The following is a 26240-nucleotide window of genomic DNA, read 5'->3' as shown; positions in this document are numbered from 1 at the left end:
CTCCTCAGATAAAAGAATGAGTTGTGAAAAGCTGGGGGCTTTCTTGTATGTAGCATTCCTCCATCGACAAAGACTTCCCTTGCAAGTTCAGACCCCTACAACAACCCCATCAGCCGATTTCTGGACCAGAGCTCTTACTTTACACTTAAGTACAATCCAAGACCACGGTCCAGAGAAGAACCAAGAGTGTCGGGACAGAAGGAGCAATAGGAAGAGGAGCACCCAGCAACAGCAGGATCACTACCCTAACTGATTCGGCCGTCGACAGCAAAGGCGACTGCATACACTGCATACCTACACTGCATACAACAAGCGAGAGCTGCTGCTGCTGCTGCTGCATTGCTCAGGGAGAACAAGCAAGGCTCCACATAATCGCACCTGTCCGTCCAGTGCGCTTGAAGCCTGTCCCTCTCCTGTAGCCGTAGCTGTAGCCGTGGTCGGTCCGCTAGACTGGAAACCCGCACTCAACCTCCAAAAGAAGAAGTAGGCGGCTGAGCAGATAGACATCGCGGCTTTCTACGTGAAACCCCGTCCCTGACCACCACACCAATCTCCAATCTCCTCCGCCATCATCAACGACGGGAATCCGGGGGCGACACAGGCAGGCCAAATTGTTCTCCAAGTTGCAGTTCCATCACTATACGTTTTTCCGTATCCTTCACTATACATTCACACTCACAAATCACCCTTTGTGTGCTCACCCTCCGTTGATCCCGGTATTACGAATTCACTTTCCACCCAACACCCCCTCCCCTTCAGAACACTCACACGAACGAATACCTGCTGGAAATCTGTTTTTGTTCGTAGAGGAATCGAAATATATCTTACCGGTATCGTGGCTCCAGACGGGATACCGCGATTTAACGACTGTGGTATATTAAGAGGACGAACAGTTTGTGGCAGTTATGGAATCTCCAGATCACGATCATGAACCCGAATCACCAGTCACAGAGGATGAGGACTCTTGTTTTCCGTGCAAAGGCTGTGGAAATGTACGGACCGACTACCATGATAAAAAAAAAGTTACTTACTAACGGGCGAATAGATTCTAGAAGAGGGGAAAGCTTTCGAGCTATGTGAGTACATCTTGATCGATCCAAATTTCCGCAGTCATGGCCCTATGATCTCTGGCTAACAACATCGCAGCGGGGAACAGATGGCATATCGATTGCTTCCGGTGCAACAAGTGCGACACGCTACTGGACTCGGATGCTAACTTGCTGTTGCTGGGTGACGGCTCCCTGATTTGTAACAACTGTACATACAGCTGTGCAGCTTGTCATAACAAAATCGAGGACCTCGCAATTCTTACAGGAGACCAGGCATTTTGCGCAGGATGTTTCAGATGTCGTAACTGCAAGCGGAAAATTGAAAATCTCAAGTATGCTAGAACTTCGCAGGGGATATTTTGTATGAGCTGTCATGAAACTATTATGGCCCGGCGACGAAAACGCAACAAAACGGCAAAGACTCCAACTTTGGGGAGCAATGCGGCGTCGCCAATGCTTTCGTTAGACAAGTCTCTTCCTTCTTTGCCAGTGGAAGATGATTCTCCCTCAGATGGCCATGTAACTCCAACGGAGCTATCACCGCGGCCACGGCCACCAAACACCAGAACTATATCTTCAAGATCAGGCCACACCCCTGATCAGCTGTCACCGTTAGGATTTGTTCCTCCAGGTATAACATTAAGCCCAACAGACATGTTTAAAGCTTTGTTTTTGACTTGTATATATAGAAAATCATCTTCGCACTACCCCTCGCTCGTATAAACGATATTCACAAAACTCTCAAGTCTCGGAACACTCAACAGATAACTCAACGAACAATGGGACATATGATCCATATTCGTTCATCCCGGTGGTTCTTGACCCTTCACCGCCTGCTCCGGATCCTCTGCCTAGCACGACTTATAGACCAAACCGATCGTCTTCATACAATATCTATCAAAATCTTCACGAGCGAGACCAAGGGCGAAATCAGTTAACCAATACACGTCCATCTTTTGAACGCAATATATCCGAACCATCAATTCACTTGGATACCGACAAAGTAAGACGTCCATATATTCCGTCTCAAGGATCTCGTCAATACCCAGGCAGTGGAGATGGGCAAGATATGGGCAGAAAATCGCATGATTCCGGTCGGGAAAGGTTAGAAAAGGAATATCTCTCGAGTGAGGCTTATAACCCATCTGCGTATTATTCGAAGGAGAATGAGAGTATTAAGGCACCTTCACAAAAATCCATGATTTCTCAAAATCAAAATTCCCCAGAGAAGAGAGAGAATTTCAAGCTTGGAGAGGTGCCAAATGAGAGGAAGAAGTCAGTGGGAACAATCAGATCTGTAGATGATGATCATTCACATGAGATCTCGATTTCATTTTCTCCATTGGACCTGGACATGCCACCGCCAGCAGTCCATCCAGAAATACCACCCAGAGGAGACTCATACAAACCACCTGTGACATCTCCGGCATCCGTGCACAAGAAATCTTTCGAGTCGCCTATTCATTCAAACTCTTCATCAGGCCGTTCCCAGAGATCCCATGGCACATCAGGCTCGAATGCATCAGCCATAACTGCTGCCGAATCGCCGGAGGTTGCAATTTCTAATGCCCAAGGAGCTAGCGAATCTAGACCACCCTGTATCAAGATCAATACTGGGGCCACTATTCCCAGTGTCAATTACCAGGACACTCCTTCATCCTCTTCGAGTCAACAATTACCTCCCTTCTTATCAAAACCCTTATCCCATCCTCGTCCCTCAACTGCACATTCTACTACTCGCAGCGACAATCTGCACTTGATGACAAACTATGATCTTTCATCAACAATCTTGCCACATCCTTTCAAATCCCCAGTAAGTGATTTGAGTATGGATGAAGATATCGCAAGAGTCTTCGGTGCAGGTGACCAGGCCTCAATTCTCCGAAGAGTATCGAATGCCGTCAGACACGGACGAAGCTTCAGTGATTTGGCAGCTAGAACTAGCTCTTCGCCAAAGTGGCCAAGATCACCAAGTGCTGGTCATCCAGGATACATTCCATATAATACAGATATCAGCCCGGTTTTGTCGCTGGATGCCAAAGAGGAGAATATCGTTCTCAAACAAGAACTTCGACGTGCAATGCTAAGAGTTGCCGAGCTCGAGGCTAAACTAACTGTAAGTTAACTTCCGAAAAAGAATTCTAGAGTATACTAATAACTATATGCAGCAAGCGGGAACCGCAAAGGCCCTAGACTCTAATATCACGGAAAAGAGGAATACAGTTGCTTTGTTGGAAACTGAAAGAGAAGCCTTTTTGCGTGAGCTCATGGTAATTAAAGAGAGGGTTGATGCTGCTAAGGATGGGTCAGTATCTTTTGGATCTTATGGATGAAAATTTACTAAACATCTACAGGCAACCACTGAATATGGAAGAACTGAAGTCTGATCTCATCCGTGGTGTAACACGAGAGTTAGAAGACCTAAAGGCAACCTTGAAAACAGAAATCCAGCGTCTTGTCACTCAAAGAGATCAATTGGTTGAAGAGGTCAACATGTTCGCCCATACTCGCGAACAGACTATACAGGACACCGAACAGCTTAATTTGAAGAATGCACAGCTAGCTGATCTTAACAATGAACTCACGAGACGGATTCAGGGTCAATTCAAGGCTAATAAAGCACCAGTCAATGGATTGGGGATTTTTACCGGAAATCCCATGGATATCTTAGAAAGCATGAAGGGTTCATCGGAGGAGAAACGGCCACCGACCGCGAATACATCTTCAGCGTCGATGTCAATGTCAAGCATTTCAATTCCCATTCCTGTCCAGGATTACCAGCAGCAGCCACTACAACATCAACCAACCCAACAACTACAATCCTCACAATCACAGCTTCATGCCAACGATGGGGCCGAGGTTCTGGTAGCTCAGAAGGTTACTACGTTGAAAAATGGCGCACAACCGAAAAAGACTTTCTGGAAGAAGGGGAGCGCTTCAATCATGAAGGGGGCTGGGAAAGGGTTCAATAAGGTTTGTACCCCCGAGAAAGATGCGATTGTATTGATTGGACGAATTGTGTTGACTCTCCTGACCTGCGGAAGGTCACATCTGTCGCCGCTCCAGACGCACCTGGTGCCAAGATTTTCGGTGCACGAAAGGGCTGGGCGAAGAACAACAAGAGTGGTACAAACGCTTTAGGCGGGTCCGGGTCTTCTAATGCTCTTGGAGATAACGGTGTTCGTAAGTATTCCCCGAAGCCTTGGTGATTGCCCTTGTTTCATTTCCCTAACAGCCACAGTTGGACTTTTCGGTACCGAACTCGAACAGCGAGCCGAATACGAGGGTAACCGGATACCTAATGTCGTTCAGAAATGCATCCAAGAGGTTGAAATTCGAGGAATGGACTTTGAAGGAATCTACAGGAAGTCCGGGGGTGCCTCGCAAATGCGCCAGATTCAGGATGCGTTTGAAAGGGGTGAAGATCCACAATTCGATAGCAATGTCGACATTTGCGGTGTAACGAGTGTGCTCAAGCAATATTTCCGGAACTTGCCAAACCCGCTCCTTACATACGAGATCTATGAGCGTTTCGTTGAAACAACAAGTATGGACCCTGCCAAAGCCTCGAATCGATTATTGATACTAACTTTTTTTTCTCCACAGATGAACCCGAGGATGAAAAGCGAGTAGAAATTATAAAGGACCTGATTGATGAACTTCCTTCCATTCACAGGGACTGTTTACAGTTTGTGGTGTTCCATTTGGCCAGGTAAGTCACATTGCTCTCTTACACTTTTTTGTTTGAGTTGACTGACTCCGTTCAGGGTCGCCGCGAGGAAGGAAGAGAATCTTATGACAACAAGAAATCTGGCAGTGGTTTTCGCACCAACGTTGTTGCGACACATGACCGACGAGCGTGAGATTACCGACATGCACGCGAAGAACAACGCGATCCAGTTTCTCATTGACCATAACGAGGTTATCTTTTGATTTGTTTTTGTAATGACTGGGGGCACAAGCAGCCCATATTGGCGTCCTACATTTCAATCATTTGCTTTTTATATATCTTCTTGTAACTTTTTCCCCCCTCTGGTCGTTTGATTTGGTTATGTATGTGTGAGAGCGGACAAAGGGGGCGTTCTTTTTTTTATCCTCATCAAAAATTATTCTTGTTTTTTTTTCTTCTTCTTTTTCACTTTTACCGCGATCGCATGGGAATTGGAACACTTCTATTTTTTTTCTTTCTTTTTTTTTTGTCTTTCTTTTCCCTTTCTTTTTTGGGAGCGAAGGTAAAGGTGATTAATGTCTGGGGCGGAGGGAGGGCGGAAGGCGGAGGGGGGGGGGGGGTCTTCATACCTAGTGCGCTATATACGTCGACTATGAGAAAGCGCGATGGTTATGTTTTTCAAGAATTAAGAAGTTCGAGATCTAGCTATAGGGTCCTTTCGTATTTGCACTGTCGTTTCGTGTCCAATTAGTCGCCCCATTATGTTACAGGCTCCATTGAGGACCAGGTAGACTTGCAGTAAATTTTGGGGGGTGGGGAGCATTTCAATCGTTACGCCAAGGGTCAAATGTAAAGAGAGTTATCATGGGTAAACGAGTGATATATTGTGATCACTGTACTACACACCTTTTGTAGCGGTTAACCTAGACTTATTTCCAAACGGGACGGTTGGAATGCCTTGTAGCTTATTGAGCTCAGATTTTTGCAGCCTTTTGCAGTTTAGTGAGTTGCAGGATGCTCGAGGTGCTCTCTCCGTCTTGTTTATCGCATCCTCATTCTAGTACATGTACTATAGTTACTACTGAAGGCAGGATGACAGCGAGGGCGCTATCATCTATGCCTACATGTATGCGACGCAACTGGGACTAGGAATAACGGGTGACAGCAAGACTGGGGGCGCTAGAGACGCCGCGCCGTACCTACATGTGCATGTACTCAGCAGCTTGTATCATTTATCTGTAGCTACAACTGATCAATCCGATGCCTGTTGACAGTTGCTTTCCCCTCCCCGCTGTGGCGCATATCTAGATTAGATTGAAACTTTGAAGGATTACCAATTGGGACAAGCGGGATAGGTAGCGGAAACGTACCTACATGTACATGTTCACTACCCTCATCACCATCCTCATCATCACCACCACCACCATCACCACAATTGCATCGCTTCATCTCTACAGTTATTCACATCTTCATCAGTCCATCGAGAGGGAGTGAGACGTGAATACAGAGAGCAGCAGCAGCACTGTCTCCCACCTCACCTCACCTCGCCTCACTTCACCTCGCCCGAGGCCCCACCCCACCGACCCCGCTGCTCGTCCCCACACGCCGAGTGACAGGCCATGACCGCACCGCACACGTGCACGCGTAAAGTAGTGAGACAGCGCCTAACCCTTCGCGTCGCCCCACGCACCAACGTCACGTCTCCCCTCCTCTCCACCGCCCTCCTCCTCCGCGTCTGCCAGAACACCCGCGCGCACCCCATGCAACAGCACCGTTCTCTGACCACAGCCGCAAAGCGATACCTCGCGACAACCACAAGCGCACGCAAGATGCCACCAAAGAAGATCCTCTGCATCGCCGAGAAGCCATCGATTGCAAAGGCTGTGTCGCAGCATATGAGTGGTGGTGGCCGGACGAATGTAATATATATTTAAACTTCTTCCTCTGTGCATGTTGCTGTTGGTTGGGGGTATAGATGATTGATGTGTGAAGTTTTTTTGGCTCGCTGGGTAGGTAAGAACCACCCAAAACAAGTACATCAAGAACTACGACTTTACGTACGGCTTCGCGCAGCCATGGGGCGAGTGCGCGGTCACCATGACCTCGGTGCTGGGCCACACGGTCGAGTGGGATTTCGAAGACACGCATCGCAAGTGGAGCTCGTGCGCGCCGGGGTCGCTGTTTGAAGCCCGCACGGTGCAAGTCATTGGCGTATGTAGTCCACCCGCCGCCGCCGCAATAGTAGTAGTAGCCCACCACCACCACCACCACCACTAACCCTCAGCCCGCCCACCCGCATAGGAAAAAACTAAAGACGTAGCCGCCAACATCACTCGCGAAGCCCGCAACGCATCAATGCTCTTCATCTGGACCGACTGCGACCGTGAAGGCGAATACATTGGCACCGAAGTGCGCGACATCGCGCTCAAGGCCAACCCACGGATCGTGGTCAAGCGTGCGCGCTTCTCGAATATCGAGCGCGCGCACATCCTACAGGCGGCGCAGAACCCCATAGACCTAGATGAGAGACAGGCGGCGGCAGTGTCGGCGAGGATAGAGCTGGATTTGAGGATTGGCGCGGCGTTCACGAGGTGGCAGACGGCGGCGTTGAAGGCCATTTTGGGGGGTGACCAGATTGTGAGCTATGGTGGGTTTTTTTTAGTTTTAGTTTGAGGGTGGAGTGTGGGGTTTAGGGGTGGGTTGTGCTGACGGTGCGGTGTGAGGTGGATAGGGTCTTGTCAGTTCCCGACGCTGGGGTTCGTGGTGGATCGGTATCACAAGGTCAAGAACTTTGTTGTGGAGCCTTTCTGGAGAATCGAGGTTATGCATAAGAGGGATGATATCCATGTCACCTTTAACTGGAACCGGAACCGGCTGTTTGATAGGATGAGCACGGTCATCATCTTTGAGCGGTGTCTGCTGGCAAAGTATGCCACCGTCATAGACACAGTCAGAAAGCCCGCTCGGAAATGGTATCTACCTGCATTTTTTGGTTTTTTCCCTTGGGTTTGGACTGATGGTTACGTAGGAAGCCGCTTCCGTTGACGACGGTGGAGCTGCAGAAGCAGGGGAGTAGGCTGTTGGGCCTTTCGTCGCAGCTTGTGATGACGGTGCGTTGAGTGTTGTCGAGTCGGGTCATCAAGTCGAGTCAAGGGATTGCTAATGTGTGCTATAGATAGCTGAGAAGCTTTATATATCGGGGTTCATCAGTTATCCTAGAACAGAGACGGACCAGTTCGATAAAGCAATTGACCTGCGTGCGCTTGTGGAGAAACAGACACAGAGTGAGAGCTGGGGGCAGTTTGCTCAAGGGTATGGCATCTTCTATAATCCTTATATTCAACCCCCCCCGGGATATCAATGATTGATATGATACATTTTATAGCCTCATGAACGGCGGTTTCTCCCAACCCCGCATGGGCAAAAATAACGACAAAGCCCACCCCCCCATCCACCCCGTCGTCTTCGTCGCACCCTCGGCCCTCGCCACAGCCGACGAGCGCAGAGTCTACGAACTCATCACCCGCCGCTTCCTCGCCTGCTGCTCCGAGGACGCAATCGGCGAAACCACAACCGTAAACATCAAATACGGCGACGAGCAATTCCACGCCTCGGGCCTTGTTGTGCGCGAGCGCAACTACCTCGACGTCTACATATACGACAAGTGGGTCTCCTCGCAGATGCTCCCCGAGTTCAGGGACGGAGAGAGGTTCATCCCGACAGAGGCGAACATAACGGAGGGGAAGACGAGCCCGCCGGGGTATTTGACGGAGCCGGAGTTGATTGCGCTCATGGATGCGAATGGCATTGGCACGGATGCGACCATGGCGGACCATATTTCGCGGATCACGGAGAGGATGTACGTTTTCGCGCAGCCCAAGGCCCGCGGCGCCGGCGCCGGCGACGCAGAAGAGGAGATGGACAGCGAACCTGCCGCCGCCGCCGCCGGAAGAGGGGGAGGCCGCGGCCGCGGTAGAGGAGGCGCAGCGAGAGGCGGAAGGGGCGGCGCAGCGGCAGGCGGCGGAAGAGGCGGGATGCTAGAGTTCATACCCAGCAATCTCGGCATCGCGCTGGTCGAGGGCTACGACAAGATCGGGTTCGACAACAGCCTCAGCAAGCCGTTCCTGCGCAAGGAGATGGAGGAGAAGATGAAGCGCATCTGCGAGGGCACCATGACGCGCGGGGACGTGGTGCACAGCAGTCTGGAGCAGTATCGGGATATGTTTATCAAGGCGAGCAGGCAGGTTGGGGTGTTGCAGGAGGTGAGTTTTTTTTTTTTTTCCCTTGATGGCGGTGGGCGGTGGTGACGGTGGTGACGGTGGCTGATGAGGGGTGTGTGGTAGAGCGCGAGGAAGTATTTGGGGCCCTAGTGGCTGGGCATGGGATTATCAATTTGTGGGCCTTAGACTGGTGCTGCGTGGGGGGAATAAATCAATTGACTATTTATATTGTAGACTGTTAGACGTGCGAGAGCGTAGAATTAGAATACCCAGTTGATTTACTGCGCCACTCTGTATTGTGACGGTCTTGAATGCTTGTACATAGTAGAGCTTCGATATGGCAGCCAGCTGCACTGGGCTTATCTCCCGCTCTTTGAGCCACTCCCCCGCGCAGCCTATGCATCAAGTCTTGAAACCGAAGGGCTAGGGGGTTCCGCTTCATCTTGGCACACCGCCAAGCTTAAATATCACCCCCAGCCCGAAACCAACATGGGCGAGTGGTCTAACGGTTTAGACTGCTCGTCGGGCTAGACACCGAGTGTTTGCGCTCAGGACGACGGAAGGTCGATCCTGGGTTCAAGCCAGGGGTTGGGGGGGGGGGTTAGTAATGGACAACAAGACGCCGTTGCAGTACCTTTTGCTCTTTTTTTATATAAACCCAGAGAGAAGTCGAAGGGGCTGTTTTTGGTTTTTTGATTTCTCTAGAGGGAGGGAGGGAGGGGTGGGGGTGGAGGGAATCATGGGATCTCACTCGAGGTATTTGAGACGCCGAGTGCGGGGGAACGACACACCCGAGCAAGCAGCCCTGGCTGTTGAGAGGTCTGTAGTGCAGACCCGTAACTGGCTGTACGACGGAAAGGGGGGGGGGGGGGGAGATTTGAGGGGCGGCGGCGGAAGGAGGGGAGGGCGTGCTGGGGCGGGCTGATCTGGTGGCATACGGTCCAGGTGGATATGTGTAATTATAGAATAGTAGAGATGGTTGGTGCTGTCACTACATGTAGCTAGGGGGTGGAAGAGGGAGAAGGATTAACATTAAGCCGCAGCAGTAGTGGTGTGCAATAATACATGCAGAAGCAATCATTTCCCGCCCAGATATGTCCGAGTGACAGCCCATGAACGTGCGCACTCCTCCTCCCGACAAACACATAAGTAGCCTGATCGTATCATTACCCATTATTATTCAAAAGGAAAAAAAAAGCCAATAGCAAAAAAGCAAAAGCAAAAACAGAATAGTATCATCTATATATACAATTAACCCCCCCTTCCCTCCCCTCCCCCCCCCAAATCCCCCCAATCCCCCGACCACCAGCAGCTAAAAAATATCCTCATCACTATCCCCCCACCGGCTGCCCCCCTTCCCACTGACAAACGGCGGACTGCTAAAGCTGTCCCCGCCTTGGCTCGCACTCAGGTCGCCCGCCCCCGCCGTCATCAAGATATCCTTCACGATCCTGCGGCTCGCCTCGCGCGCCGGCGTCGCCAGCAGCTTGGCCGCCGGGAACGAGAACTGGATCGTCTGTGGCGGGCTGTAGCCCAGTATGTTGTCGTCGCTGTCCTCGTCGTCGTCGCCGCCGCGGTCGTCGTCGTTGTCCCATGCGTCCACGGCCCTGGCTTTGCCCTTGGCGGTGGTGGGCGTCTTGGGGCCGAGATTGAGGTGCGCGGCGCGCGGCGCCGACGCCGGCGACGGCGAGAACAGGTGCTTCGTGTGCAGCTGCGGCTTCTCGGGTGAGCGGTCGTCGTCCGAGTCGGCGTCGAGATGGGCGGCGGTGAAGAGGCGGCGGCTGCTGTGTGGTGTTGCGGCGGTGGTGGTGCGGTATTTTGAGGCGGGCGCTTTGCCGAGGGGGGTGGCCTGGACGCGCCAGTTCTTGTCGAGCACGCGGTGGAGGAGGGCGTCCGTTGTGGCGCCGCCGCCGGGGGTCTTGCGCGCTGTGTGTAGGGGGGGCGGGAGGAAGGGGGAGGAGGTGGTGGGTGTCGGGGTGCTGGGGTCGTGGCGGCGGCTGTGGGCGCGGCTGCGGTTTGTGGGCGGTGTGGAGGGGAGGAGGAGCGAGTCGGTTAGGCTGGTGTCGGAGTCGTCTGCGGCGTCGGCGCCGCCGGGGAAGGGGTCGGGGGTGAGCTCCTTCTTGAAGGTTTCGAAGGGGGACTCGATGTTGGCCCATTGCTTTGTGGGCTGCTGCTGCTGCTGCTGCGGAGGCTTCGCCGCCTTCGGCTTGGGCGTGGAGTGGTGCGTGATCGCCCCCGTGAGGTTCAGCGAGTCGAGCATCGAGTCGTCAAGCAGATAATCATCGTCATCATCATCGCTGTCTGCGTCTCCCTGTGCGTGCTGCTCCGTCGTCGCCGTCGTCTGCAGTGTCTCGTCTTCATCGTCGTCAGCGGGGGCGCCGCGCGTGCGCTCGTAGTTGGCCGGCGACGAGTTCGGGAATGCCGACGAGTCGTGTGTCACGTAGGTTGTCCCCTCGGCGGCGGCCGTGGGCTCGCCGTAGGTGGACTCTTCCTCTTCTTGGTAGTTTGAGAGCGCGACGTTGGCGGAGGCTTCGAAGAATTGCTTCCAGAACTGTGGGTGTGTTATAAGGGGTGTCAATGATTGGTTTTTCCAAGCGGGCGGGTGAGAGAGAGGGAGGGAGGAGAGGGAGAGGGAGGGGACCTTTGAGCCTTCCCAGACGGCGGTGGATTCTTTGGCGTAGCGCTCGACGATGGGGATTATGGAGTTTGTGACGATGCGGTGGGTTTTGCTAAAGTTGTGGTCGATCTCTACGGGGGACGGGGGTTAGGAGCGAGGAAGGGAAGGGAAGGGAAGGGAAGGGGCTGTCGGGGGGGTGCAAACTTGCCTTGGAGGGTGAGTGTTATGCTCTGCTCGAGCTTCTCGAGCTCTGCGGTGAGCGTGAGGGGCGGTCTCTGGGCCATGTCTGGGGGAATTGAGGTGTTTTGGGGGGGGGGGATGGTGAGGATGTGAGGGTGTGATGTGGGATTGTTAGATGTGTGGTGGTGGGGTGGGGTGTGGTGTGGTGCGGTGCGGTGTGTTATCGTGATGGTGTTGGGTAGCGATAAGTGCTGCACCCCTGTCAAGGCCCTGTCGGGGGCTCTCTGTGTGCAAGGTGAACTGCTATTCCGGTGCACACTCAACCACAACCACAACCACAACCACAACCACAACCACAACCACAACCACAGCCCACAGCCCACAGCCCACAGCCCACATCCACCACAACCACAATGGCTGACCGCCTCTCACAGCTCCAAGACGCAATCGACCAGGTACACACCCTCTCCCACACCCTCTCCCCACTCTCTCCACAGCTCTAACACCCCCCAGATGGCCACCCAGCTCTTCAGCGCCCTCCGCTACGTCGGCACCCACCACGACGCGGTCCCCGTCGGCGGCGAAGCCAAAGTCACCGACGAGAACGGTTACCCTCCTCCCCTCCCCCAGACCCTTCAAAACTAACACACACCCGCAGCCGTAATCGACGACAAAGCCACATTCGACGGTACCGCCCCCCAGTCCCCACCTCCCCCGGTCTCCTGTCGCGCAAAGCTAACACCCCCACGCCAACAGCCGCGAAAATCGAGCTCGCCCGCGACCTCATCTTCAAGTCCAAGCAGATCGAGTTCCTGATCACCTCGCTGCCGGGCATCGGCGTGTCGGAGGACGAGCAGCAGGAGCGGCTGCGGAACCTCGAGAATGAGTACAAGGAGGCGGAGGCGCGGCGGTTGGAGGCCGTGAGGGCGAGGGAGGAGGCGGCGGAGAAGTTGGATATGGTCATTAGGAGCTTGAGGAGGTCGTAGGGGGCTGGGTGGGAGAAATAAGCTTGGATTGCATGCCTGCTTGATTGGGGGAGCCTTTTTCTTTTTCTTTTTCTTTTTCGTTTTTGTTTTTGTTTTTTGTGCTGGTTTGTTGGTGCTTCTTCTTCTTCTTCTCTCTTTGTTGTTTTGGGACTTGTGAGCTCCGATAGGGCATTTAACTACTATTTTTGTTGGTGTTAATAGGATGAAAACGACCAGGTTCTTCCCCGGGATTTACACGTGCATGCTTTGGAAGCTTGTGCGTCAAACTATCTCCTACAAATAAGTATCCAGGGTAAGAAATATAGATATCCCATATATAGAAGGTTCCGTAGAGTTCAATTAGTCCGAGAACTATATGCTAGATATATATATATATATATATATATATACGTATAGACCGGGCGTTTCCGAGTACCTCATTGACAGTCTGACCGCTCGTACTTGTAACTAGGAACTCGATACAGCTGTGTAGATGCACCCTACAACAACATGATTCCCTTCTATCTATACCCAGAACCAGCACACGGGAAAAACGTTCTAGCCTGTACAAAGTAGTTCAAGGAACCCGTTATTCGGGGGAAAGCTAAGGGAGGAGCGTAGTTCTGGGCGGTCTTCGCGGTGGTTCAACCAGGCCACAACACCCCACCACCATTAAGATACTGCTTCTAGAAACGTACCGGAGGAGCGAATTAGTATTCAGGGCTTACGAACTGTCAGCCCGAGAAGTCAGAACCAAACTTTCCATTCCTTACCACCCTCACAGTAGTCTTCATAAATCCATCCTACTATCCCAGGACCACAAACCAGCCTCCTAATCACCTCCTAGCAGCCTCAAGTAGCTCGAGTGATAACACATGACGCACCTAACCCACACCACACCATCCACCACCCTTACCGTCCCCACCCACTATCAATGGCGCAAGAGAGAACAGCCCAACAAAAGAGTATTGCCCCTCAAGAGCGCTGAGTACCATTATTATCGCAAGATGTCACCGCGCGGTGGGTAGTGCGGTAATTCCATATTGGACTCGATCACACCACCGGTACTTGATCTGTGCAACTCTCATCATATTTATTTCCACAAAAAGCACTGCAGACCCCCACCAGACGAAATCCACTATCTACTCCCACCCCTAGACCTTCTAGCAGAAGGCCTGGCACAACCAAAGTGTCATAACCTCCGGGGCTGCATACACGAATGAACTACCAATCATCAATCAATCAGGCGCAACCAAACTCGGTGTCGCCGGTAGGCGAGTCGGGCAGAGAACCGCTAGACTGCTCGTTTATGTGTGCTCTGGATGGGGAGTGATATTTGGGCGTACCGGCTCGTTGATCCTTGGGTTGCCATTTATCGCGTAATATCTAATAAGTTCGGGTATATATAGACAACTCGCTAGAATAGTAGGATAGTGACTTTATAGCAAAGATGAGTAAAGGCGGGGTTTTAAAAAAAAAAAAAACGCCCTTCGTCTGGTCGTGAAAGCACATGAAGGGATCATATATGCAAATACACTCAACTTCAAAAAAGCCTATGACCTACACACATACCCACTGTTTAAACTCCTAGATCCTCGCAGTGACCCCAACCCACCCCCCACCCCCACCCCCCCCCCCCAAAGTGACCGCAAAAACTCGAATAATTCGTTAGGTCCGTGAGATCAAAGTTACTTCTATGGGAAACATCTGATGAAGATCGATGCCACCCAACCAATCACTCGAGAGATAATCCCTGGGTGGAGATGACGAATTATTCGAGTTTTTGCGGAGATTGTTTCGCCTATCTATATACTCTACATACATACATACATGTAGCCAGAGGTATTGTATTCCAAGTCCTTTACAGCTAGCAGAACGACCACCAGCCCACGCTACACCCCATCCACATGCCCTGCTCAAGCTGTAAAAAAAAAAAAAAAAAAAACAGCCCCCCCCTCACCATCCTCCATCTTAAGCAAGGTTAGGTTTCCCACGATTTCCAAAAAGCTGCAGAACTATCATTGACGTTAGGTGGGGAACCTCCGCTGGGAGTAAAAGGCAAAACGGGCCATGGATTGATGGGTTTAGTAGAGGCTGGGGTAGTCACTGGTAGAGATACAGAGCCCCGGGCCTGTTACTGGCTGCTGGTTGTGGTGGTTTGGTCCTCTGTGATTGGTAGAGTGGAGTAGATCAGTGGGTTATGAAATCATAGGGAGGTGTAAAGTGGTTTGTCTACCCGTGGATGGATGTAAATACTCAATTTTGGGGTACTTTTTTCTCTTGCTACTAGAGTACAGGGTATAAAAACTAGGGGCTATTACTACAATGTCGTATCGGGGTATTCTATAAACTTGCTCACAGAACTACACTAAACACCCTACACCTTCTAACTTACTTAAAAACCCCACCATCAACCCATAAAAAAGAAGAAGTCTCATTACTCTACACCCCCCCACCCCCCTCCTCTACTTCCCCCCTCCTCCCCCTCCCGTCGCCGGATCCACCCAATACCCCGACATCTCCAACCTCACCAGCAACCCCGCCAACAACCCGCCCTCCCCCCCACCCCCACCAAACACGGCCTCCACCGCCCTCCTCCCCTCCCCATCCCTCCGCCCATCACCATACCCCCGCTTCTCCGACAACCCCCGACACACACTCAGAAAGATCCCCACCCGCCTCCTAAACACCTTATACAGCTCCGCCAGCTCCCCCACGCCCATGCCGCCCTCCCTCCCCTCCGCGCGCTCATGGCTATACCTTGCAAACGCCAACACAGCAACAAACACATCCTCCACCAGCTTCATAACCGGCGCCTGCCGCTTCCGTGTCAGCGTCGCAAACATAATCCGGTCCAACACGCTCTCGTGGTACCCGCGGAGGCGCTCGAGCCCCTCCGCCGCGAGGTCTGCCGCCGCATCAGAGGGGGAGGAGAGGGCCGCGTCGATGGCCGAGAGCTTCGCCTCGAACTTTGCCCACGGCGCGGCGACGCCGGACTCAAACATGTGTGCGGCGAGCGTGGTGACGAAGTGGTGTGCGTCGACGCGGAAGCGCTGCGCGACGGGGGGTTCGGGGGGGTGGCGCGGCCAGCGGGTGTCGCGGCGGGTGACGTCGCGGCGGGTGGCGTCGCGGAAGAGCTTTGTCGTGACGAAGAGCATGCGCTGGATGCGGAGGAGGAGGCGGAAGAGGCGGTCGTAGCGGTAGAGGGCCGTGGGGGTGATGATGGCCTCGAGCGGGGGCGGCGGCGTGTAGTGAAGCTTGAGGAAGTCGAGGGCGGCGATGGAGTGCGGGTCCATGCACTTGTCGAGGTCGTCGGGCGTCATGTCGCGCACGGCGAAGCTGAGGTTGCCCGGCAGCTCGTGCTCCTTGCCGGATGTGTGGATGCCGCTGGGGGGCGTGGTGGCCGGCGTGAAGCTGTCGGTGAGCACGCCCATGAGCGCGAGGCGGAGCTCGGAGGAGCCGGGCGGCCAGGTGTCGCGCGAGCCCAGCTTGAGGCCCATGGTGCCGCCGCTGCGGTACTGGTTGGGCTGCTTCTCGGTGGTGTCGAGCTCGTCGGAGAAGAGGGCGTGCGAGAGGCGCGAGGAGAAGACGCCGTCGCCGAAGAGCTGGAAGCGCCGGAGGAGGCGCAGGTGCGAGAGGATCTGGTGCTCGCGGAAGAACATGCGCAGGCAGGCGGTGTTGATGAGTTTTGCCTGCACAGCGAAGAGGTGCGAGAAGGAAAGCATGGGCGTGATGGAGATTGGGGGCGCGAAGGTCGTGAGATGGTCTTCTTGGCCGGAGTCTTCTTGGCCGGAACCGCGGCGGGAGATGGAGAGGACCAGGTGCCGGAGGGCGTCTGAATGGGCGGTCTCGAGGGGCGGCAGACGGGCGTTCATGGAGGTGACCGAGTGAGATATCATGCGTATAATCTCCTCTTTGCTCTTGCCAAACGTAGGGAACTCTTCGAACTTCTCGGGGATGTCGTCGCGGATTACACCTGTAGGCAGAGCTACAGAACCACCAGAGGAGTATTTCGAGATTGCCGTCTGTAGCTGTCTCTCGTAGTTCTTTGCCTGTGCCTGTAGGTTCTCGAGGTCTTCCCACGAGAACTTCCACTCCAGCTTGGGCGCCTGAACACCCTCTACTGCGCCAGGCTTGCTCAATGGATGATTTGGGTGGAACTTCTGCAAAAACCTCAAGCTCTTTCCACTCTCAAAGATCGTCTCCGCGGTCTCAGCGCTCGTGAAGCTAGGAACTTTCTTCTTATCAAACAACTACTCTCCCCCCATTAGCACCTCCCCACCACAACACCACAAGCCAAAGGGTTTCAAAAACACTCACAAAGCTCCTCTTCGTCACCTCCTGCCCTCGCTCATCCACCTCCATCTCCTCCTCGACCCTCACAAACAGCCCCCTCTCCACCAGTCCCTCAAACCCAATCCCCTCGCCCCCAATGGGCCTATCCAGCCCAATCCACTCCTCCAAAAACCCCAGCCACGGCCGCGACACCCTCGCCAGCGTCTCCATCAGCAGCGGCTTCAGCCACCCGCTGCGGTGCTGCTCCTGCTGCACGACGTCAAACAGCCGCGTCAGCAGCACGGAGTCGTTCTTGGCCCCGGACGTCTTGGTGATGATGGAGTGGAAGGTGTTGATGATGAGCGCGGGCTCGCGCATGAGCGAGTGCAGGTGCAGGATGGACGTGATGGTCGACGGCGGGATGCTGAGGCGCGTTTGGATCGCCTCGAGGATCGAGGTGATGCAGTCGGCGAGGGCGATGGTGGTCGGGTTGGGGCGCGAGGCGTAGATGGTGGAGGTGTAGGAGGTGAGGAAGTGGATCTTCTTGCCGGTGGTTGCGAATGATATGACGATGCTGTATTCCGGTCATTGGCTCAATATCACTCACTATTTAAAGAGCCATGAGAGTTTGAACAAACCTCACCACGGTGCCCGCCGTGCAGCCCGATATGCGCAGGTTCGGCCTCACAGGCCGAAACTCCTTCTGCACCGGGTCCCAGTCAAACAGCACCGACGACCGTCCCAGCCCCAGATGCAGCAAACACTAGATATCACTCGGCCGTCAGCACCCCTCAAGACACCCACCACCAGAACCAAAGGAAAACCAACAGTGCAAAACACATCGCTCCGCACCACATCCCCCACATCCTGCCCCTGCCCATACTCGCCCAGCGCCGCATCAAACACCCTCGGCCCCGCCTCCGAGAAGTACGGATTCGCGGGCTCGGCCGCGCCCTCCACCAGGAAGCTGTCCCACGTCTGGAACCGCGGCTTCGCCGGCGCCTTGCACGCGTCGGGCTGCGCCCACAGGTCTACGCTTGTGGCCGAGGAGGCATCGTCGGGCTGGTCCTCTTGTGTCGATGATGATGGCGCCGAGTCGCCGGAGGGTGGTTGTGAGGGCTCGGGGGTGCGCAAGAAGCCGGGTTTGAATGTGAAGAGCGAGGTCTGCGGCGTCGGCGAGGGGGGGGAGTTGATGTGCTTTGTGTCAGCTGTGGGCAGTGTGTAGTTAGATATCTGTAGCTGTAGTTGGGCGAAGAGACTGAGAGGGGCAAATGGAAACTCACTTGCCTTGCAGGAGGGCGATTGGGAACAGCTGGGACTCCCGCGAGAGGTCGGGGGCGAGGTAGGAGGAGCGCCAGAGGTCCGGTATGGCGAAGGGGTAGACGTCTGCGTCGGGGGAGCGCTCCGAGTCTGCGAAGATGGGCGTGTAGTCGGTCATTGTGTGGGTTCTCTTTCTCTCTCTTCTGTCTTGATATCGCTCGTTCGTGATCGATCTCTCTCTCTCTCTCTCTCCCGTATCGCGGGTGTGGCTGGTGTGGGTGTGGGATGGCGGGGCTGTGTGCAGTCAGTCGTCTTTGCCCGAGCCGCGCGCGCCCTTTCTCTCTTTGTCTCGTGCAGTCGCGACACCACGACCTCTCCTTGTCTTCTCTTCAACCTCCCTCCCTCCACCTCTTCTGCAGCTCCACCTCCTCTGCACCACAGCTCCCATCCACACGCCACAGCTATGCCCCCAAAGAAGAAGTCAAAGGCCCCCAATCGCGCCGCAGATGCAGACTCGCCGGCCCCCGAGCCCGTCATCTTCGACGGCTGGACCGACGAGCAGGAAACGACGCTCTTCAAGGCCATCTCTGTCTACCGCCTCAAGCCCGCCGGTGAGCTCTTTCTCTCTCATATGGCAATTGCACGACAGATAGCTCTACATCTGAAACTAATTCTCCCCTCCTGCATCCAGGAATGCACAAGCACTTCCGCATCATCGGCATCTCCGAGCTCATGAAGAACCACGGCGTCTCCGACATCCACACCGGCGTCGAAGGCATCTGGCGCAAGCTGCAGTCACTCTACAACCTCGAGGGGCTCGACGAGCGGGTACTCAACCAATCCCATCCCCCAACCTTCCTTCCTTCTTTCTACTCTACTTGGACTACTTGCACTACTACTCTACTAACACCAGCCCACCCACAGGAAGACCTTGAAGAAGACGGCTCACCCGACCCCGGGGCAGAGTTCACGCTCCCGGACGAAGACTTCGGCACCCTCATGCACGCGCGCCGCCTCGACCCCAACAGCACCGACTCCCCCGTGCGGCTGTCGACCTTTACGTTCACGCCAGCGCCGCGCGGGAAGAAGGGGCGCGCGATGCGCAGCGTGAGCGCTGACGGGTCCAGGACCGCGCGCACGAGCAGCATCATAGCGGACGATACCGAGGACGGTATGGCACACTTTTACCTTATCTTTACCTTTCTTTACCTCTCTTTTCCAATTGCACGGCCTACTACAGTCTACTAATATTCCACCCACCCACCGCAGAGCTATCTCTCAAATCCGCCTCCCCCGTCCCGCGCAAGACCAAGATCGTATCGACCCGCGGGCGCAAGCCCGGCCCCGGAAAGGGCCGCGGCCGCGGCCTCAAGAAGATGACGTCCCCGCGGCGCAAACCCCCGGCGACTCCCAAACCCGCCGAGGAGTCCGCCGAAGAGGAGTCCGAGTCGTCGAGCACGCACGACGCCTCTGACGACGAGCTCTCGGAAGTGCCGGACGAGGACGACGACGACGTGGCCGAGGCAGAGAGCGACGGCGAGGCCGAGAGCGAGGGGGGCGAGAGCACGACGGCCGCGGAGAGCCCGGCGCCGACGGTGAGCAGTCGCGGGAAGGGGAGTGGGCGGGGGAGGGGAGGAGGGCGGGGGAGGGGGGGCAAGAGGGGCGCGAAGAGGGGGGGCGATGTGAGGAGGAGTACGAGGAAGAAGTAGTGACGTCTTCTTCCTTCTTCTTCTTCTTCTTCCCCCCCTCATTATCATGCTGCTTCTTGGGTTTTAACTGGTTGTTTCTTCTTACTCCCTGTGCCTGTCTTGTATGTCCCCACCCCTCATCCGGTTGTTTTTGAACCTGCTGTACATTACCGGCCGGCGCACATTGCAAGTCTTGATTTCTTCCAGTCCCTTTTTTTTTCTGTGTTTGTTTTTTTCAGCCTTTTTTTTGTTTCTCTTCTCTTCTCTTGCCTTATGCATGCATTGCACGCATATATCCCCCCTGGCAAACAGTAGTTAATTTTAACCGCACCCCCAACCCCAACCCCCCGCACCCCATTGGCTGGCCAGCTTAGCTGGCCGAGGAGGGAGGGAGCAAAAAAAATTCCCTATATAACCGATCGAGGGACCGATTGTGTGCTTAACCGCGTAGATGAAGGCTCTCGTTGCGGGTATGTACGCAGGAGTGAGGGGGCGAGATGTGGTGATGATGGAGGTGAAGAGGGCATACCCGGTGTGAGTCGATGGGCAGAGTGGGAGGGGCAGAGGGGGGTGGTTTTTTTAACGGTGTATGAGGATTAAATTCCCTCGAGCTGGTGATGGTGATGGTATTGGTATTGGATTGGGGCTCGATCCGTGGGATTGATTGTGGTACCGGGAGAATTGTAATGGCCGGGAGGTATGGCGTAGGGCAGTATGTATGGAGCTTGTATGGATGTGTGTAGGTGCGTCCTTACCACAGGGCTACTCACTCTACTAGGGGAGCTTTTTGAGCATCAGGGGGAGTATGTGAGGGAGTATTGGGGTAACTAAGGAAGATTGTCTTTGGGCGGGGGATGTAGGTACCGATATGTATGTACTTTGAGCGGAGTATCTACGGTATATCTGATATTCCATATTCTCTAGCTATCTTAATTCACTACTACTATCAGATACGGTATACCTACATGTAGAACCCTAGAAGGGTCGGAATATCACACTACCTCTAGCCTACATGTAGTAGCTGTGCTAGCTTCCATATATACTCTATTCCCTACGAGCAGCAAGCTACGTACCGCTAGCTAGGCGTGTATAAACCTCAAAATTCCCGTGTGTAAGGACATGAGATTTCGAGCTATAGCGTTACCGATAAGGGTAATATATCAATAATTAGCAAGTACACTGTATTCATACCCAGAGAGAACACAGAATGGCTGGTATATCTTCACGGCTAGAGGGCTCTTCCTCTATCATCAATATATCAAGCAATTTGCATTGCATCAAGCGTGACTTTCACCGTGTACCTACCTAGATCAGTACAGCTACCTACAGGTACCTACATGCATACAACATAAACCTACGTGATGATGATGCGAAGGCAGAATCGAAAAAGCCCACACCGGATATGCACCTTCTCCCCTCTCTCTCCCTAAATAACTAAAATATCTCCCCCTTTCACATGAATTTTTTTTTTTTTAAATCCCTCTATCACTCACTCTCACTCTCTCCACGATTGCAAAATGCAAGATCCACCGCTTCGAATCGCGCCTGGCGCCGTTGGAAATATCTGCCTCGGTGGAAGTAAGCCATGTAAGCTCATGTAGCTAGCTAGATGACGATGTATGTAGGTACTGAACTGACTGGATCGTGATGAGGTGTGATTTTAGAGACCCCCCTCTATGTAGCTCTGCTCTAGTGCAGCTGAGAAATCTGGAAATATCTGCTCTAACCCCCCATCGCATCCATACTCTAGATCTACAGCTGACTGCGCCTGCGTACAGTAGGTACGGGGGGGGAACAGGCACACGCCATCAGCTAGCTATTATTGCCATTGCCCCTCTCGAGCTCATGCTCAAGCACCCCATTTCACGAGCCAGGCAGCCAGACATGTGCGCGAGCGCCCATCTCGCGCCCGCGATGAGCTCAGGCCTAGGCCGTACGAACCTATCTAGAGTACATAGGGGAAAGAATCTCGATCACATCCAGAAGCGTGACTTTCGAGACGTAACCGGTCTTCCCCATCCATATCCCACCGGTGGGGGGGTATGGATGGGGAGTGAGTGAATCGAGATCTGGCGGAAGCAGTACCCTTCGATAGTCACGATCACGTTTAATACCCTTCACCCTTCCCCTTCCCCTTCCCCGTCTCCCCTCATCCCCGCCCCTCCCCGCCCCCATGTTAATAAGATAGAGTACATGTATGTAGGTATTTTTCTTTCTATTATTGTTGTTATTATTACCGGGGGTTAGGGTTGCGGCAAGCACGGGCCATGCATTGAGGTTGGGGTTGGGATACGATACCTAGACCGGGTATTTCAGTACAGTACGTACCCTGCAAAGGACGACGTCGAGGGTAAAATCCGCCCAGAAATGGAAACGTGCGACTTGGCCTCTTTTTTTGAGGGGGGGGGGGGGGGTATTATTATTATTATCCTGATTGAATTTAAATTACTGAATATGACTCTTTGCTCTAATTGCGCCGGTATAATTGATAGTGTGGGCAATACTATCATTGACCAGCTAACACTACCGTCTAGTCTAGCTACCTCGACCACCACCAACCACCACTCACAGTACCTACATCGAATATTCTATATGGGTAAAATACATCCGATCCAGCCAAACATCCAGCTAGCAAATCCGGCGGCGACGGTCGTGGCGGCGGCAGTATGATACGGCAATTCCAAACCACAATTTTCCCTTTTATAATTGGGGGGAGGAATCCAGTACCAATGAGCGGAGATTTCCCACCATGATCTCGGAATGTTGTAGATGGTGAGCGTGGATCGAGATTTCCGGAACTTTTTTTTTTTTTTGCACCACGCATGCGGGGATGTGCAATGTTTTTTTTCCCCCTTCTCTTTCCTGTTATTTTGTTTGTTCCCCACCATCTGTTTGTGTTTTGAATCGAACTGGGTGCTGGAATTGGGTCTGGATTGGGGGACCTCTTTCCGCCCACTACGTTGAGGTGGCGGAGGAGGAGAAGGAGGAGGAGGAGAAGGAGGAGGAGGAGGGGAGAGGGATGGAGGAGGGAGAGTACGTACCCATGGTTCAAGATACAGCACCTACAAAGTGGGTATGGGTATTTACACCTACACCCTAGAGTAGAGAAACATAGAAGTAAGTATCTCCACCACCACCACAACGTTTCCCATTGCACCCCTCCTCCCCGACCCAACCATACATACCCAGGGAAATTCAACCTATGTACCTCTCGGGATTCCGCAACTAGGATCCCCGCCACCCTCTCCCGATCTCGATCGGACCCTGCATAGCAAACCGCCCACAGGGCTGGCCGACAGGGGGGGAACAAGATACCGAGTGATCGGTTGTGAATCTTCCAATCGGTGCACGCGCGCGCTGGTGGACCCAAGCCCTAACGAGCATTTTTGATTCACAAAGAAGAGGCATACCTACCCACCCTGGGCTGCGCAGACATGTGAATCATTGGCCCGCCGCCGGGGGTGGTGAATCGTGCTTCCGGAATTTCGGGTTCGGGTGCACTTTGGGGGGGGGGGGGTGGGGGGTACCTGGTGGGATGTACCTACCCTACATACCTACATATTGTACATCATATTACATGTCTTGACTTGATTGAGCTAGAGCACGGAATTACGTAGATCTCCAAGAATAGACGGATGGGAAAGAATCTTGTGATGTAGTTTTTGCGCGATGAGATTGCACTTTTGTCCCCCGCCGTCGTCGTCTCGAGGAGTTTCGAGATTTCCATACCTATCTGTGCTGGGAAGTTTACAATGATCGCCCGGACATGTTTCTGGCCATCCCGTCTTTCGCAAGCCACCTCCAACCATTGTAGCAGCTAGACGTCTAGACACCAACTCTGCCGAAAAGGCACCCAGAAATCATTTCCCCAGCCGCCCCCCAGCCCAATCTAGTAATGCTTGATTTGATCCCCAGCTAGGCAGCCCGTCTCGCTAAACAGTCTTGGCAACGAAACCCTGGAAGCATTTCACGAAGGCCAAGCTTTTTTTCTCTCGCTAGAGTGCTAGTTTTCGGAGGACCCTTGATTTCCTAGCTGAACTGAAAATGACGATCATACCTATCGAATTTCAATCACACTGGGCCGCCACCGCGGATTCTTTAGACCCGTGGAGCTGAAAAAGCAATGCTAGATAAAGACGAACAACCGGATGAAAACGGAGCTCATCGATCGGTTGTATGTATGTAGAGCAGGTAGAGTATGTACCTACAGACGGGTAGTCTTTTGGTAGGGAACGGAAGGGTAGAGTAGACTCGTGGAGTGGTCTCCCGTTCATCGTACGAGCTCTGTGGAGTACCCTAAATGCTAAATGTAGAGCAGAGCATGTAGGTGAACTACATACTCGACTCTACCTACGTTACGTATGTGCGTGCTTATGACAGTCGGTTGTGATGTGACTTTTCTTTTTCAACTCTAGGATCGAAAACCACGGCGAATAAAGCAGAGCAGGTACTCTACGGTCTCGAGAGTACCTAGAGCATGTATGTGTCTAGAACGCTTACTCCAGACAGGCAGGTAAGCCGTGAATACTATGAGTTTTCTGACCGCGGTAGAGGGCAGGGAGCCCCCGTAAGCGCGAGATCGGATGAACCGGGGGGTTGCTTCGTTCTGCCTCCTCTACTCTATCTACAACAACATATCTCCGAGATAGGCAACCTTGGAAGTACGAGTAAGAAACCTCGCCAAGCCACTGGCAGCGGGGGGGAAGGCGGCGGGGGGAGGGTAGATCGAAAGGGTCCAATTGCATCTTATCGCACCGCCGTTACACCCTGAACCCAGCACCAGGAACGTGCACGATGGCCTTTTGACTAAAAATACGGTCCAAGGGAAAAAAAGAAAAGAAACCAAGGGAGAGGGGGAAATGATGCAACCGCAGACGTAATAGGACCTTTACTCTACCACATTATGCAGGCTGCCTACTCAATGTATGCCCAATGTATGCAGAGTTTATGAGTACGAGTACCCACTTCTGGTTGGATGACGCCCTATGCTTTACTTTTGGGGGCAATGTGATTGTACCTCTACCTTTGGATTTCCATCGCGACCTTTTAGCTAATTAGCTAAGGTTATCGTACGAGGCTGTTGCTGCTGTCGGGATCGGTAGAGCAAAAGTATTCGGTACCTCTCCCATGGATCTCGCCTCAGTAAAGCCTCGTTTCTCGCCCATTGATTGACTGATGAGTGCTCAACGAGGCTTCTACCCGTGGGTAGGTATGCTCGAGGCATTTACACACTCCAGAGAAAGGCGATGGGCACTTTACGCTCGAGGATAGCCTGGATAGGTGGTAAAAAGGCGCACGTCTTCTTCGTCTTCCTCCCGCCAATATCCGCCTGGCAGTTAGAGCACACCTCATCTCAGGCTTACATGTTTCGTCAAACGGACAACCGTGCACCGGAAAGTGCAGCATGTGTTTCCCGAAACTCTCTGACTGGACGTGGATATGGGTGTGTGTTTTTGCCCTGTGGGCCAGAAAACAATCTCTCATCGAAGCGTCTTGGTGGGCAAGCCTGTAAGGGCGTCCATCGTTGGCGGTGCGTTGGCCGATGCCACTGACCAGGTTTCCAGAGCGCCAGGAGATTACATATAGGTAACTGCAGGGGGTGGTACGGTAGCTGTGTCTATCCGACAAGTCTTTGAAACAAAAAGAGCCGCTCGTAACTATTTGCTTACTGTTCGCGGGTAATCATCCCGAAGCAGACAATATAGTAGATCCTTAATGTTTTTGTGAACAGTCAGTTTGACTATTCGCAATGCGAATGGAATTATTGACACCTTTGTGGATTGTTTTCTCCATTTGGGGGAATCTAAGTCATTTAAACGTACCGCGCATTATGCGCTGGATTACCCACTCAAGACGAGGATGTGGATGCAGTGATCATTTGTCCCAATCAAGTATTTTTTTGCCCAGAGAATCCCACACTCCATCTGCTGATAACTGCCTTACCTACATATCTAGCGAGTCCATACCGGTATTCTGGCCAACGCGGTTCAAGCGGCAGCCTGGGTATCATGTGCACAAAGGCAAAGACGAAGAATGGTGACTTCTTACTACAGATCACCAATGCCTCGTCCAGGAAGGCAGAAAAGAAAGAAAGGAAAAGGAACACCCAGAGGATATCATGACTTTTGCCACGTATGGGTAGTGAACATCTCTAAAAGAAAAAAAGAAAAAAAAAATAGAGAAAACAAATTCAATAACACGGGATTTTCTTTTCATTTTTCACATTACTGAATCTTCTTCGGACACTGCTGACGACCTCAATAAGAACCGTAGTTTGTAGATGGCATAGCCAACTAGACACCCGAACACGATTAAC

The 26240-nt window shown here is 53.1% G+C and overlaps 6 protein-coding genes across 6 annotated transcripts; 4 read left to right on the top strand and 2 right to left on the bottom strand.

The window, feature by feature from the left end:
• Positions 1–905: 905 nt before the first annotated feature.
• H6S33_008982 (uncharacterized protein) lies at positions 906–4982 on the top strand (the record flags this gene model as incomplete). The annotated part of the gene is made up of 10 exons (XM_044840327.1): positions 906–992; positions 1046–1076; positions 1147–1680; positions 1739–3165; positions 3218–3354; positions 3404–4022; positions 4094–4232; positions 4291–4596; positions 4656–4761; positions 4817–4982. The coding sequence occupies 10 exons, from the start codon at positions 906–908 to the stop codon at positions 4980–4982; spliced, it is 3552 nt and encodes a 1183-aa protein (XP_044697797.1).
• Positions 4983–6338: 1356 nt separating this feature from the next.
• On the top strand, positions 6339–9089 carry H6S33_008981 (uncharacterized protein; the record flags this gene model as incomplete). The annotated part of the gene is made up of 8 exons (XM_044840326.1): positions 6339–6638; positions 6733–6930; positions 7021–7366; positions 7451–7691; positions 7748–7829; positions 7895–8031; positions 8105–8981; positions 9063–9089. The coding sequence occupies 8 exons, from the start codon at positions 6339–6341 to the stop codon at positions 9087–9089; spliced, it is 2208 nt and encodes a 735-aa protein (XP_044697796.1).
• Positions 9090–10251: 1162 nt separating this feature from the next.
• Positions 10252–11840, bottom strand: H6S33_008980 (uncharacterized protein; the record flags this gene model as incomplete). Its single annotated transcript, XM_044840325.1, has 3 exons — positions 10252–11490; positions 11581–11687; positions 11765–11840. The coding sequence occupies 3 exons, from the start codon at positions 11838–11840 to the stop codon at positions 10252–10254; spliced, it is 1422 nt and encodes a 473-aa protein (XP_044697795.1).
• Positions 11841–12149: 309 nt separating this feature from the next.
• H6S33_008979 (uncharacterized protein) lies at positions 12150–12722 on the top strand (the record flags this gene model as incomplete). Its single annotated transcript, XM_044840324.1, has 4 exons — positions 12150–12191; positions 12250–12343; positions 12395–12424; positions 12493–12722. The coding sequence occupies 4 exons, from the start codon at positions 12150–12152 to the stop codon at positions 12720–12722; spliced, it is 396 nt and encodes a 131-aa protein (XP_044697794.1).
• Positions 12723–15166: 2444 nt separating this feature from the next.
• Positions 15167–18414, bottom strand: H6S33_008978 (uncharacterized protein; the record flags this gene model as incomplete). The annotated part of the gene is made up of 5 exons (XM_044840323.1): positions 15167–16954; positions 17022–17550; positions 17615–17739; positions 17805–18184; positions 18264–18414. 5 exons carry the CDS (start codon positions 18412–18414, stop codon positions 15167–15169), a joined length of 2973 nt encoding a protein of 990 aa, XP_044697793.1.
• Positions 18415–18699: 285 nt separating this feature from the next.
• On the top strand, positions 18700–19945 carry H6S33_008977 (uncharacterized protein; the record flags this gene model as incomplete). The annotated part of the gene is made up of 4 exons (XM_044840322.1): positions 18700–18847; positions 18928–19064; positions 19161–19407; positions 19506–19945. 4 exons carry the CDS (start codon positions 18700–18702, stop codon positions 19943–19945), a joined length of 972 nt encoding a protein of 323 aa, XP_044697792.1.
• Between the last annotated feature and the right edge of the window lie 6295 nt (positions 19946–26240).

Source organism: Morchella sextelata, assembly GCF_020137385.1.
Source record: "Morchella sextelata strain SCLS chromosome Unknown scls_3, whole genome shotgun sequence".
NCBI lineage: Eukaryota > Fungi > Ascomycota > Pezizomycetes > Pezizales > Morchellaceae > Morchella > Morchella sextelata.
The sequence above is the reverse complement of the archived record's forward strand: the minus strand, read 5'-3'. Positions and strand labels throughout refer to the sequence as shown.